This window comes from Rhinolophus hipposideros (assembly GCF_964194185.1).
Source record: "Rhinolophus hipposideros genome assembly, chromosome: 18".
Classification (NCBI taxonomy): Eukaryota; Metazoa; Chordata; class Mammalia; order Chiroptera; family Rhinolophidae; genus Rhinolophus; species Rhinolophus hipposideros.
This window is the reverse complement of record NC_138064.1, coordinates 50,175,808-50,190,809: the sequence shown is the minus strand read 5'-3', so window position 1 is coordinate 50,190,809 and position 15,002 is coordinate 50,175,808. Positions and strand designations below refer to the sequence as shown.

The window sequence follows — 15,002 nt, the reverse complement described above, 5'->3', positions numbered from 1 at the left end:
CCGTATATTGGAAATACCTCACAATTTTTTTAAAAAAGAGGGAAAAAATGTCCTGCTCTACTTGGTTCTGGCAAATACATATTTGTCAGTGTGCTCTACCACTATCATCGCCAGCCCACCCATGTTAGTTAACATTTTTTTAACTATTATCTTTGACATATAAAAATTGTACATATTAAAGGTGTACAACTTTATGTTTTAATATATGCACACATTGTGAAAAGATCACAGTTAAGCTAAATAACTTCTTCATCATCTCTACATAGCTACCAGTGTGTGTGTCCATGTCCAGATTTAAGATCTATCCTCTTAAGAAATTTCAAGTATATAATATAGCATTGGTAATTATCGTCCCCAGAACTAATTCATCTTACATTAACTGAAATCTTGTACCCTTTTAATGCTAAACATGCTCCTAAAATATTTTTCACAAAATATCCTTTTTACAAATGAACGTTAATATTCAAACACTAAAATACCTTTTAGATTCTTTTTAAGGCATTATAAGGAAATTATTTTAAGTAATCAAAAGTCCTATTATTGCTTAGTTGGTAAATTGTTGCTAATGAGAGTCATCAAATAAGAAGACCTGTAACAACTCCATGTAAAAACAAAGTTATCCAAAAGGATTATCTTTTTTCCTTCTGAAAATCTATTCAGATAGCAATTTGTAGTGGAGCAAGTACAGAATTATGGGGTTTTGGAATAAAACCCATTCTAATGTAAAACTCTGGTATAAATTTGTCCTACCCTGAACTAAATATTATGACATGAGGAAATAACAAGCTGTCAATTTAATGCAATTAACTTTTTCTAATTAATTTATATTTTAGACACATATTAATGTTTTTTACTATAAACATCTGCCTCATTTAAATAAAGTGACAGTTTTCAATACTCCTATCTACTCTTTCCTAAGATGTTTTAAAATGATTTGTTAAAACTTCAATAAAACCATAAAATCGGAGATTTTGCACAAACAACTATTTATTCTATCAGTTAAACACTTTGATGTGAAAACAAAGCCAAACTTTATCCCACTGCTTTTTTCGCTTTTTTTTTTTTAAGTCAGACTACTAACTCTGTATTTCAAACAGAATTAAAGAGGGCTTGAGATTTAAAGAAGATTTTTTTTTTTAAAGTTTGGAACAGCTAAAAGATCCAACAACTACTTTTATATTTTTCATTAATATCTTTTTTTAGAAGTTACTATTACTACACTGCCTTGAAAGCAACCTCTAGTTTCTTACATTTCCAACCAAACTTCATTTTTAAAAACTCACATTCTCACTGACATCTAAAATTTGCTCACGCTTTCTTTGCTTTGCTTTTCCCTCTCCCTCTTTCCCTCCTCTTCCTCTTTCTTTCCTTAACAAACCCATAATAATGCTTAGTATATGTGAGACACTGTTAACTCATTTAATTCTAACATTCTATAACTTTATCATTATTCTCATTTCATAGATGAGGAAGGAAGTTGAGGCACAGGAGGCCAAGTAATTTGCTCAAGGGTCCAAACGTTATAAATGTCAGAGCCAGGATTCAAACCCAGAGTCCATGCCAAAGTGAAGTCTTTTTTTAAAAAAAACTTTCGATTGTTTCTGATTTTTCATGTTACTACTCTTAAAATTTTGGCATCTAAAAGCAATCTGTTTGTTTTCCATAAACTACCAGCTTGAAGAAGTATGAGGCAAAGGAAAGGAGCTCTATTGACTATGTTTATTAAATTAGAGGAGGATAAAGAAGGATGGCATGAGTGTACAGGGAAGAATAATAACTGAGGCAGAAGATAACACATTCGGTTTAGGACAAAACTCGTAGGGGTGCCTGAAGAACACGCAAGTAGGGGTGGCTGGTAAGCAGAGGAGAATGTGTCATTGTGATTCTTAAAGAGAGGGGGGTCTGTGCTGGAGCTAGAGGAAAAACTGTAGGGCTCCAAGGGGACAGTGCTCCGTGAGGGGTGGGCTGGATTCTCTAATAAGGGGAGGAAGGCAGCCTGCACTCAGTGTGGTAGGAATATGAAAGGAGGAGAGAGAGAAAAGGACAAAGCAAGTATTGGACTTGGCACGGGGCTCTATAAGCAGAAGCAATGACGTGGGAAGTTCAGGTGGATCAGAATGGCTCCTCAATCAGCATGTGAGATCCTTAGCAGCAAGGCAAGCTGCTGTGCCTCCGCTCTTTGTATTTTTCAGAGTGATCAAATACCAGGCCAAAATATTACACAGCCACATTTTTAATACAATGACATCTAAAACTATGAAACTAGAGCTAGCCTAAGGCTTTTATAGTTCATGAAAACATTTTAAAATGCATTAATGTAAATGATTATTAGGAGACTATTTTAAAATATACATGCCTAAAAGAGGATTTCAGTCACTTTAGAAACATACGGTACAGACATATACTATTAATTAGACATTTAGTTTTTAACTAGGGTTAAAGTATATTTGAGCAGGTAAAATGCAGTGCACGCAGGAAAGCCACAGAGGGAGAGCATATTCCTGCACATTCCTGCCTGCGCTGGGACACCTGACATCTGCAACGCTCACTCTGATGTATGGCATATTCATCCTGCCATACTGATACCATTGGTATCAACCAGAGAATCCTGCAAAGATTTCTGGGAAGGTGCAGTGTAAGCCAGCCTTTGAGAAAGAGTGGGATCTGGCACACAGTGAAGGAAAGACAACCGGGCAATCAGGACCAAGATAATAACTTATGCAAGAATATTTGGCTACATACACACTGTTTTATTGACAACTTAATGGATTTTTACAAAAGAATTACCTTTCTTTCATGTCTTTTTACAGTTAAAATCTACTTAATCGGTAATACAAAAATATGATAAACATTTTTTCAAGTTACAGAAAAGGAGATAGTGAAAAAGTCTCACTCCTCACCAGTTGTCATCTCCAGAGACATCTCTCCGGAGATACTCTATGAAACTGTGCCTCTTTTAAACTATTGTAAACTTAGATTTTCTCCTAATTCCGGTTGGCATTTCCCTCATTCAGTGATTCTTAACTAAACACCTATATGATATGATTCCCTTCGGCACATCTCCAAAATTTGTACCAAGAACATTGGCACTCTACCATTTAGTCTGGAGCTGAAGGTGCAGGCAGGAATACAGGTTTAAAAGTCTGGGTCTTACCTTTCAGGTAATATGTTTTTATTTCTTTTTTATAAGATAAAATTTTCCTCTTTATTTTGCCAAACTTCTGTTGAGTCAAACAACTTATCTAATGAATGTCTATTTTTAAAAAATAGACACACACACACACACACACACACACACACACACACAGTGTCATTGGAATTAACCCCTGGTCGTTCACAAAAGGTGAAAGAATTCAGACTCAGAAAAGTAGGAAGGCAAGGAAAGTTTTATTCAAGAAGAAAGGCGCTGGCAGAGAGGTTGCCAGGGGCAGCCAACTGCACCTAACTTAGGTTAGCTTTTTCTTATATAGGAAAGGGTAGGTAAATTTCCTTACAGCAGGAGAGGTGACATATGGACTGAGATCATTTGACTGACATATGTTGGTTATATAACTAATTTCTTTCTGCGCAAGCTCTTACCCAGAATGCATACAGAAAAACCCACAGGGGGGCCAAGGCTTAATGTTCACTTTATTTTAATTGTATTATAATGAGGCTAGAGTTCAGATAACGGCCAGGTGTCAGCAGTTTGTGCCAGTGTTAGGAACCAGCTAAATCCAGTTGGGTCTTATCTCCTCTTCTTAGGGGTGTTTGGACAGCTTGACTGACCACTAAGGGATGAGTTTGGGTGGTTCCTGGGAGGGAAGGCAGGCCTGGGCAGTCCCCCTTCAGGCCCACTTTTATTAACCCTTTTTTGCCCCTCCCCTAGACACACACATACACGAACCTGCCTACCTGCAGGTCCTTTATAATCTAAGAGCTTAAATCAGGAAAGCAAAGTTGATCGTAGCTACCTTGCATATTAATAGAGTATCAAGTTGTGTTGAATTGTTTAGAGTTGTGGTCTCCAAAAAGGAGACCCAGTGCACACCAAAGCAGACTATAAGGCAATCCTTTGGGGTGTAGGAAAAATTAGAACTTGTTTACAATTCTTTTGACTTATTCCTTACAAATTTATATCGTGGGAAGCTTTATCATTTAATAATAAATCAATATACTGGTACATGTATACAATATAAAGACATATTAGGAATGCATATTCAAATGTATTCTGCTAATGAGGGTATGTAATTTTAAAAGTTTTGAGAATTAAACAGCTCAGTATATGAGGTGTTCACTTCTAAAAATAAACATTTTATTGAGTTTATAAAGTATATGAAGGGCTAATTTGGGTGGAATAGAGAGAGAAAACAAATTTTAAAAGGGACAGATCAATGCTAGGCTGGAAGGCAAATTTTTCGAGGGAAAAGTTCATAGTTTCCTTTTTGATATCTGTTTCTTTTCAACCATGTCACTGCTGTAAACATTATTGAAAACAAAGTATATGCACCATGGTTAAGGAGATGGGCTCTGTACTCAGACTGGCGGGTTCAAATCCTACTCCACCTACTTTAGGGAGGGCTAAATTCTAGGTAGAAGTGGCCTTTTTCCGTGTCTGATATTTGCAGCCAAAATGTTAACAATTATTGAATAAAAAGAATATCATTTAACAAACATTAGCTTTCTATAGTAACTGAAATGAAACAGCAGAGTCATGTGTTAATTTAGCATAATTTTTTGGAATGATGCTTTTGGGGGTCTAACTGAAACGTATTTAAACAAATGGAAGCTTTTTTCCTTCTTTTAATCCAAAAAAAAAAAATCCCCTCAGTATCACTCCCATGAACTATTTTGCCTTGGAACAGCTAATGTAAATTAAATGTCAGTCTCTAGCCAAACAGATACCGGAATAACAGTATACAGTATATGTTCTTGGCTACACTTTTATGTGGAACATGTGTTTATATTTTGACCTTTTGTCTTTTTTTTTTAATACAGAAACATTTTTAAACAGCAGCAACTGGAATGAATTCTTTTTTAGTTTCCAAACATATTAAGCTACACATGGCAGAGCCTATTACTGAAACATTTATAAATGTTACACCAACTGTGTTTATATTTCTGACTTTTTTAGATTGTTTTGTTTTCATGTAAGCCATGACCTACAAATTTTAGCTCAAATTCTTTCCACAAAATACTTACATAATGGAACACTCTGAGTCATTTTGAATTTCCGAAACACAAATCTCAGTCCCATAAAATAAAGATAATGATTGGCATCAGTGAGGTTTCTATATGGGGTTTTGTGATTCTCCCAACCACACCTAAATGGTATGGATAAAAGTGAAAGGACACTAAGAACAAGACCGAGAACACAAGGGTAATAATTCATCAAAATCAGAAAAATCACTGTACTCTTTTCTTTTCAATTCTCTCTTCTTAAGCAATTGGTACAAAAATAAAGTCTAATATGAGATTTCGCTGCAATGAAAAAAAAAATCAAAGAGCAAAAAAATTGGTAGTAGGGAAAAGCACTTCTCTTTAGCCTAACCTTTTAAGCCTTTTCTATCACCTGGATAGAAGACAGAATTCATAATACGTAAGTTAATACAAACAGCACACAAAATGTAAGTGATAGTTCTACGAACAAGACCAAAACCAACTGAATTTGGGTAAAGAACTTCTCTGGCTCTCATCTGTTAAATGAAAAGGATTATATATATTATCGATGAAACAGTCTATGACAAAGGATTGATTCTTAAGAAGTCTACAGAGAGAAAACTTAAGAGAATAATCATTTCCTTTTTCTTTAAAAAAAAAAAAAAAAAAGAGGGGGAAGAGTTGGCTCTCAATAAAATTGCTGCAGGGAGTGAAAGAGTGAAAGAGCACAGTATCCTACCTTCCAACTTGCACACATTCCTTCTGCTAATAGGCCACCCCAGGTCTCAGCCCCTTTCCGTGTCCTGTGACTCTAGACCCGACTAAGGGAGACCCTGCAGTCAGTCACTCAATCTGGTCACTGAATCCCTCACCCTCACAGTCCATTAATCCCAATCTCCGCCAGACCTTTCTTTATTGCTACTTTCATTAAATGCCTTTCTTAATGGGTTACAAATAAACTCATTGACCAATTCAAAAGCCTTTTGTTAGTATTTACACCATTTAAAAAAAACACGTTTGTTTTTTGATATAGCTATGAACAAAATCTTGACAGCTGGAAATTTACTGGGATCTATGGAACGAGACTGGCTACAATAAGAAACCATTAATTATTTACTCCTTTCCACCCACAGTAAATCACTTTATGTGCAGCCTTACATGGAAAGCTTGTAATTATCTTACATTAAATAATGGCTAAACAGTTTGATTTTTAAGCTAGGTAGTCAAATGAAATTATCCAGTGCTTCAATTTTTGTTTAGGTAATTTCATTCTATGCCCTCTCTTCAAAGTATAAGTGACTGTGGGGGCAGAGCCCCAGAGAGCGGTTTCCAGGCTCTCGGCCTCATGTGGAGAGGTGCTGGCTCAGATAGTGGATGGCCGTCAGCTGTGGCTGGTTGGCCATCAGCTGTAGCCATTAAGCCATTGGTCACTGATATAACTGCCGCGGCTACGGAGGGGAGCCGAGGAGGGTGAAGGAGGAGACTGAAGGAGAGTGAGGAGAGTCGAGGAGAGTTGGTCGGTTGGCAGCAAAGCGGACAGCAGGTCGCAGGTCGTGTAAACCCAGCCTCCAGTGAGAACATAGTGGTATGACTTCCCTACCTATGGCTCCGTGGGTGTTCCTTTTTGGCCTCACCATGTCCTGCGTTCTTATGTGGGGAGCGGGAGCAGAGACCCCGCAGGCCGCCCCGCCGGACACCCCGCACGACAGTCACTTAAAGAACCCTTCACAAGTCCCAACTGATTTCATTCCTCTCTCTCTCTCCCCCACCCCTCTGTCCTTCCTTCCCTCCCTCTCTGTCGTTCTCCCTTTACCTTCCTCCCTCCCTTTTCCCAAAGCCTAACAGACGGGTAAGAGTTTGAGAATATGCTATTCCTCATAGGATATGGTATTTCAAGTCCTATGATTTCCCAATTTCAAACCCTAAAGCAATCCACTTAATACTACTAACAAAATTAAAAACGTTCTTAACTGTTCTACTCTGAAAATCACAATTACCATTTTAAAAATCTTTTCTAATATAACTGTGTTATGATCATATTCAAAATAATGGCTTCAATATTTTAGCCATTTGTCATGAATGATGTAATCCATTTCAGGAGGATTTAAAACTACCACATACACTTCTAATAGCGAGAGACCAGAAAGTCTCATTAATTACAAAATCCTGGGCTCTTAGCTACAAATTACGAGTTGAAAGGATGTGGGTTTTATTACTATACAACATAACTTCTCATTAAATCCTAAGCGGAACTGCACATAAGCTCATTTCCTACTTCATCTCTCTAAGAAGTGCAAATGCTAGATTCATTTCCACCAAATACAATGAAATTGCTATTCTGCAAGAAAAATTAACACTTCTGTAATTTTTCATGTTAATGCGACATTTGTTTCACATGTAATCAGTGCTTGCTGTGTGCAGTCCTAGAGGCCTCACAAATATTCATCTATCCGCCCTTGTAACAACTTTATGAGGGAGGTGCTATTAGTATGACAACATGTCAACATGCCTAGCACTTCATACATAAAAGAAAATAACTGTTGTCTGAATTTAGTTAATCCAAAAAAATTGATTTTCATGAACATTTTCAAACCAATTAAATGTATTTAAAAGGTATTAATGTATTAATGTATTAAAAGATATTTTAACTTTCAGTTAGTTCCATAAATACAACCACTAAAATAAATTTCTTTAGTCGGAAGCTGACAGCTACATGCAGTAGGAACCAAGAGCTAACAATGGTTCTCATAATAATCTCTAGTCGCAGAAGAGAGAGCAAGTTCTTAAATAAGGGCACACAGACGTGTGTGTATAAGTCAAAGAACAATTCTTTAAAGCCATGATTAATCTCTACAATTTTCTGCTATCAGTTAGGCCATGAACTCGTAGGTAAACATATTTTTCACTCCACGTATGACCACGTGTTAAGAACATTTTTACAGCAGATTCTTGGGAAGTCAATCTATTGCCCTTACTGCTTTGCCATCTCGTTTTAGGAAGACCATATAAACCATTTCAACAGACGAATTTCTGACTTTTATTTTTCAAGTTAGAATGAAGATTAGTTCTCCTAATTCTGTATCTAACAGAAATATTTGCTCATAATCCTCTAAGAAAACTTTTTCATACACATGAATCTTCTTCTAAACTCTCCTTCAACCATTTCTCCTCACAATAAACAACTTTGTTCTCTTAGTCTCCCTCCCACCACCACTAGCAGCTCCAACTTTCAAATATTTTGCATGGTTTTAAGGATGTCTGGTAAATTCTCCACATTCCCTTTAAATTGAAAAAAAAAAAAATCAAAGGTAAATAAGATTCTCCAACAAAGGTTTGACGTATGTCAGAGTTAAGAGGATTAAGTCATAGTTTTTACATGGTAAATTTCTATTTATATACCTTTGACATGTTTGCTTATTAGATATAGGTCTATATTTTCAGCTTGTGTATCCCCTTTGAATTCTAAATCTTTTTCTTCCACAATATAAAAAGTTAGTTCTTCCATGTTTTGTATTAGTTTAATTTTCTCCCAAGTTGATTGCCTTTCTTAAGCCATATGTGATTTATTTTGTTCTGGCCACTTGTCAGATTAACAGGGTCAATTGGAATTTCACTTACTTCATTTTATAATTTCAGCAATTTCACTGAAGAAATTATTGGGCAACACAAAATCTCACAATGATGCTAGTGTAGAATCATTACAGGTGTTCCCCACTTTTCAAAAGTTCATGTTACAGCACCTCGGTTTTATAAAAGACCTGTATAAATACACACCTATATTTGCTAATGGAAAGAAATCAAAGAGGAATTTTGTTTTTACAAAAAAAGGCAAAAAGTGAGAGGTGTTCAGTGTTTGGTTTGCTGCAAGTTGTTATAGAGGCAGTGCAGATTTTACTATATGTTAGTATTATTTTAGGTTTTATGTGTATGATTTGGTAAGGTTTTTTTTTTGGGGGGGTGGGTGTCAAAATTTTTTCCATATAAATTAATGCTACAATTGACCGTTGACAATACAGGTTTGAAATATGCGATCCACTTATGTAGTTTTTTCAATAAATACAAGAAAATGTATGTATTTTCTCTTTCTTATCATTTTCTTAACATTTTCTTTTCTCTAAGTAACTTTAGTATAACGACACAGTATATATACATATAACATATGTGTTGACTGTTTATCAGTAAGGCTTCTGGTCAAAAGTAGGCTATTAGCAGTTAAGTTTTTGGGGAAGTCACAAGTTTTAAGTGAATTGGTGCCCCTAACCTTCCTTCTCCTCGCTACTTCCTGTTGTTCAAGAGTCAACTGTAATTGCTTCTTCACTTTACAAAAGATTTCATAGGAACACTCTACTTTCAGATAGGGGGCACACCTGTAATTACCATAGATTCCACTCCAAGTTGATACTGATCCAACTCTTTGGCCTTTAAACTGCACACCCTTCTAATAAATTCTAAGCCTGGGAGAATTACCCTTTCAGAAGTGACATGTCAAGCTTTTTTCACTTTCTGCATGATGGGGAAGAGGGAGGCAGAGTCTGCATTATAGCATATTTCAGGGCTGAAAAGGGGAATCACCATATGACATTATTATTCTAACACCTAAAGGTTGCCCTTTTAACCAGAATTGATAGCAAACTAAAAATAGAAATTAGAAGTGATAAAATTAGAAGACAATGGAAGAGGAACAGGAAAGCTCTCAACAGAGGAAGGGATCCTTCAGAAGAGTAGGGAACAGTAAAGATCACCTTCACCCATCGATTATTTGGCCTGGTGCCATCAATGGCCATGCTACCAGACCCCGGATGCCTTATTTTATTCAACCACCACACCGGGAGGTCAATGTCACATGCTTGATCCCAGTTTGAGTCAATGGGTATGAGCTTCATGGTCAAAAACTTGCTTTTTTGCCCCATCTCTCATAAATACCAGCACTTGTCCTAAATGGATTCACAAGAATGAATATGAACCAATCAATGCAAATTCATCACAATTACTGGAAAAATAATCAGGAAAACCTGACCTGTGACTCAGCCCATAGTACAGATTTCATTGAGGAGAAACTATGGATGGTCTTGGGTCAGAGATATGTGAGAAACCAGGCTCTGTTACTTACTAGCCCTATGCATGACCTTGGACAAGTTAATTTTCCAGAGCTTTAAAGACAGAACACGTTACAGTAGAGTTTGACATGAAAGGGAGGCTCAAGTGATGCCAGGGCAGCCCCACTGCCTCCTAGAGTTAAGAGCCCAGGGATGCAGCCGAGCCCCCATGTGTTCTGATCCTGCCTTTGCAGCACACTAGCTGTGAAACATGGAGCAAAGGACAGTCTCATCTTTCTCATGAAGCTGAGATAATGAATTAAAGCATTTAGCTAGTGCCTAGCACATAGTGAATGTCAAAATGTCAAAACAGCTGTCAAAAAATGGCAGCTATTTTATTTAATTGTTAATACAAACAAGACGTATGATCATCACTATCTGTTGATCGATGTTTCTCAAAGTGTGGTCAGGGAACAATGGATATCAGAATAACCTGGCATGTCTGTAAAAAAAAAAAAATCCTGTAGCCCACCCCAACCTATTCAAAAAGATCTCCAACAATGGCACCTGGTAATACTTATTTCTGAATCAAAGGTCCTTGAGATGCATACTAAAAATTAGCAATTATTGATTCAGCTGGTCTTCTGCTATGTCACAATAATTTAAGACCTGTCTTCTAGTACTTTACTATGCTAGAATTACCCAGTATCTTCTGGGTGGGATTTTTTTTTTTTTTTTTTTTTTTGCTGCTGCTGTTGTTTTGCTTTTTGGCACTTTTTCGGATCTCAACATTATATTGATAGGTTCACTCCTGTTTTTTTCCCCCAATGGCACTATCTTGATTTTTTTGCCCCTCTCTGACCAGTGGTCAGCACACTATGGCTTTGGTTTGTGGCCAGTTTCGTATAACCCCAACCTCCAGAGGGAATATGTGTTGAAAGGATAGTTTTAAAAAAGAAGAAGACTACTAGAGACCAAATGTTGCACACAAAGTTGAAAATATTTACAGTCTAGACCTTTACAAAAAAGTATGCCAGCCCCTTGGTAGCCTGTAATTGTTTTTAAACTCCAGGTCTCAACATAATTTATTTTTTAAAAAATAGGAGAGAATTGATTATAAAAGAAAATCTTTGGGCAGATATTTACAACTACACCTACTATAGGGAAGTAACATTGCCAAAGTTCGTGCGTGTGTGTGTGTGTGTGTGTGTGTGTGTGTGTGTGTGTGTGTTGGGTTATGATCAAATTGTATCTGGTTGCAGTCAAAGTTTTAAGCCCTTGGGGGTATGGCTGGGGCTAACAAGTACAATTGGTTAACAAGTATTTATTAAAACTCACTCAATAATTTTTACAATAAAGGTATCTGGGAGAATATAAAACCATATAAAATGATTCCTGCTGCTTAGAACTTAATGGATTATTTTTTTCATTGCAAAATGGAAATAAAAGCTGTTCTGTATACAATATACACTGTTGTAAGGAAAAAAATGGAATCATCAATGCCAATTACTTCAAAAGCATTATACAAACAAAATATTTTAGTTATACTAACAACATACTGTATCGAACATGTATAGGTTCTTTACCAAGTCCCTTAGTTCCTAGTTTCCCCCAATCTTGGAAACTAGCCCTTTTTTCCTTTGTGTGGGTGCACATGTGTTTGTATGTGCGCATGTATGTTTGCACGTACGCATGTGTGTCTGCGTGTTGGAGCGTTAAAAGAAGTATTAGATGCCTCTGCTCTTTCTGTGCCATCCACTAATGGCTTCTCCTCTGCATCTATTTAAAAGATGTATTCTTTTATCCTTTCCTTGCTTCTAGTAAGAAAAGCATTTGATTAAATTCTTGTGCAAAAAGAACAATTAAGACTGATCATCCTACCCTTGGAAACACTAAAAAATCCAAAATAAAAAATTTTTAAGTAACGATCTTTCCTTTTATCTTTATAGAGCACTAATTTGCAGGGGTTTTGTGATTGTTTCAAACAAGCTAAAAATATTAGTTTTATAACACATTTCAAGAATTTTGCAAAAAAAAGAAACACCTACCTGGGAACATACACAAGAAAATGACACTTTAAAATGTTTTCATTATATGAAATGCACTGCAGACACACAAACCACAAGCAGTCTAAGTGAATAAAAGCTGGTGCAATGCTGAATGCAGGTTTGCCTTATACCACAAAGAGAAACACTTGCGCACTGCACACCATGTTGTTTTAGCTTGGGTGCCACAGAGATGGGATCTAGGCATTTGTGTAAATACGGGAAGCTGTAATGTGCATGTGTGTCTGTGTGTGGAGAAGAGGGTTGTAAGCAGAAGGGGTGGGACTTGCCAGGAGTAGCTATTTGAGAAAATCCCTTTTTCTTTCCCCCATTCATTCTTTCTAGCTTCAGTGCCTGGCACAGTCCTTACAATTACTCACTGGCTTTTCATTCTAAAGACAACCAAGAAGCTTTCAAAAACTTCCTACAGTGTTTTTCACACACTTTTTAAAAACAGGCACCCAATCATTCAATATTTGTTTTAAATAAAAAGCAAACTATTAGCCTGTTTCCTCATTCCACAGACGCCGTGGGGCTGCTGGCTAAAAAGAATCCTTTGTTGTGCATCTAAAAAAACACACAACGCGGTTGGCAAATTGGAAAATAATAGATTACTTTGTTTCCAAGAATGTCAAACTATCGCCGTAAATTTTGTTCTGCCCCAGTGAGTACAATTTCATGCTCCTTTTAGAGAATTTGCCCTCCTAAACAAAGCCCATCCAGCTGAACATCCCTCGCCTTTCCGCTCTGGACACTCCGTTAATAAACCTCACGGCTGAAAGAGGACGCCAAGTGGGCCAATTTCCTTTATGCACAATGGCATCTGCCCAGCGCAGTATCGCCAACCACAGGGAAAGTTGCCTTGCAGAAGCCAGCCCCAAGCCGGCCGGCCGGTGCTCCGCAGCCCAGGACCAGAGCGTGTGGATGGGCAGAGAACGCGAACCTCTCCGCTCCCGACCTCCAGAGAGGACGAGAGGACAGGCTGACGAGAGAACAGAGTAGGAAGGTGGGCGAATGGGAGAGACAGAAATGGATGCTGAGGGGGTGGACAGGAAGGTGGGGAAGGTGGAGAAGGCGGGGAGGGGTGAGTGAGAACAGCCACCGGATTAAACAGCAAAGGGGGAGACGGCGGTGGGAGCGGGGGCGCGCAGGGGCCGAGCCTCACCGCTGAACGCGCCGGGGTCGGCGGCCTCCTCCTCCTCCGGCTCCCCGTCCTCGGAGTCTGTGTGCATGGGCTCCTCCGCGAAGTTGACCCCTTTGCTGGGGGTGCCGCCCCCGGCGGCGGCGCCCGCGTCCCCCCCGGTCCTGCCCTCATGGCCCGAGCGCGCGGCGCCTCTGCGCTCGCTCTCCTGCTGCAGGCGCGTGAAGTGCTGCAGCGCGAACTCCAGCAGGTCCGCGGGCTGCTGCCTCAGCACCTCCACCGTGAAGCCCTGCAGCAGCTCCGTCAGTCCCGCCGGGATCTCGATGCTCATCCTGCCTCCCGTGCGGCGGGCGCCTGGGCGCCGCCCTCGCCCCTTCCCCGGACCGGCCTCGGCCCCGCGGGCGCCAAGCGAGCACGGACGGCGCTGGCGGCGCTGCCGACTGCGAGCGCGGAGCTCTGGGCCCCAGCGGCCCGGCTGGCCCGGCGCGCGGCTCCCGGCGCGCGGCTGCTCCGAGCGACGGCGGCGGCTGAGCGAGCGGCCCCGGGAGGGCTGGCAGCATCTCCGGCTCCTCCCGCTGCCGCCGCGGCCGCTCCTCTCCGCCGCCCCGCCCCCGCCCCGCCGCGGCGCGCTGGAGGGAGCGCCGGAGCGCGCCCACGTGACCCCGGAAACCATGGCAACCCCGCCGGCAGGCGCCGCGCGCCCGCCGCTGCACGGGGGCCCAGGACGCTGGCGGGCGCCCGCGGGCTTGTCGGGGGCGCTGCCCGGGCGCGTGGCCGAGGTCGGGGGCCCCCACGCAGCACTGCCGCGCGTTTTGCCCCCGCCGACCAGGCGCGCCTCGCTGTCCACCTGTCCGCGTGCCCGCAGCCAGCGGGCCACTCGGCCGAATTCCCGCGCGTCATGCACCGCGGGGAACCCACGCAGAGCCGGGGCCACGCGATTTGTCCTGAAACTTCAGCCTCCACCTCGGTAGCGGCATTTTATTTTCCTCCGAGAATCTAGTTGCATTGATAAGTGTGGGTAAAGTCTTTTTAAAGTCAAAGAGTGGTACTGGACAAAGAAGTGATCTTTGTGACATCTTTCTTTTTCTTTTACCACATTTTATCCAACCTCTCTCCATCCATCCTGTTGAATATGTTTTGCTTTGCTAATACCATACAATTGTCTGCCCTACGTATTTTCTATCATTTAATTGTCGGGCACTTATCAAAGTTAGTCGATACCCTTCAAACAGGATAGTGCAGCAATTGGAATAAAATGTCATAGTCAGGACAGACGGTCCTAAAGCAAGACAAGCTTTGCCTGATTAGGCTCTTATCATTCTAAAAGTTTCCCTTATGCTTGAGTGATTTCGAATGATATCACCAAAAATAAGAATACCTCAACATAAAGAGAAACAGAATTAGAGATATATACTTTTAAAGTAGAAATCCTTGACTTTGAAATGAGGCTTCTTCTGCAAATATTTACAATTTTGAATTATAAAATTGTCTTTTGCCAATTAAATGCTGTTAAAAACACATACTTCATTTTCTACAATGACTACCATACCATTATAAATAAAATATTTCAAGAGCAAGCTCGTTTAGTTATTCTGATTTATCTTTCTACCCATAAAAAAGAGTAAATACATGACTCAGGAA

General features: G+C 39.8%; 1 protein-coding gene across 1 annotated transcript in view; it reads right to left on the bottom strand.

The window, feature by feature from the left end:
• Positions 1 to 13,938, bottom strand: part of PRKAR2B (protein kinase cAMP-dependent type II regulatory subunit beta) — a 91,462-nt gene extending 77,524 nt beyond the window's left edge. Inside the window, exon 1 of the mRNA XM_081079897.1 lies at positions 13,386 to 13,938. Within this exon, the coding sequence (XP_080936023.1) occupies positions 13,386 to 13,692 (307 nt within the window). The 5' untranslated portion in view covers positions 13,693 to 13,938. The remainder of the gene's footprint in view (positions 1 to 13,385) is intronic.
• Positions 13,939 to 15,002: the final 1,064 nt, after the last annotated feature.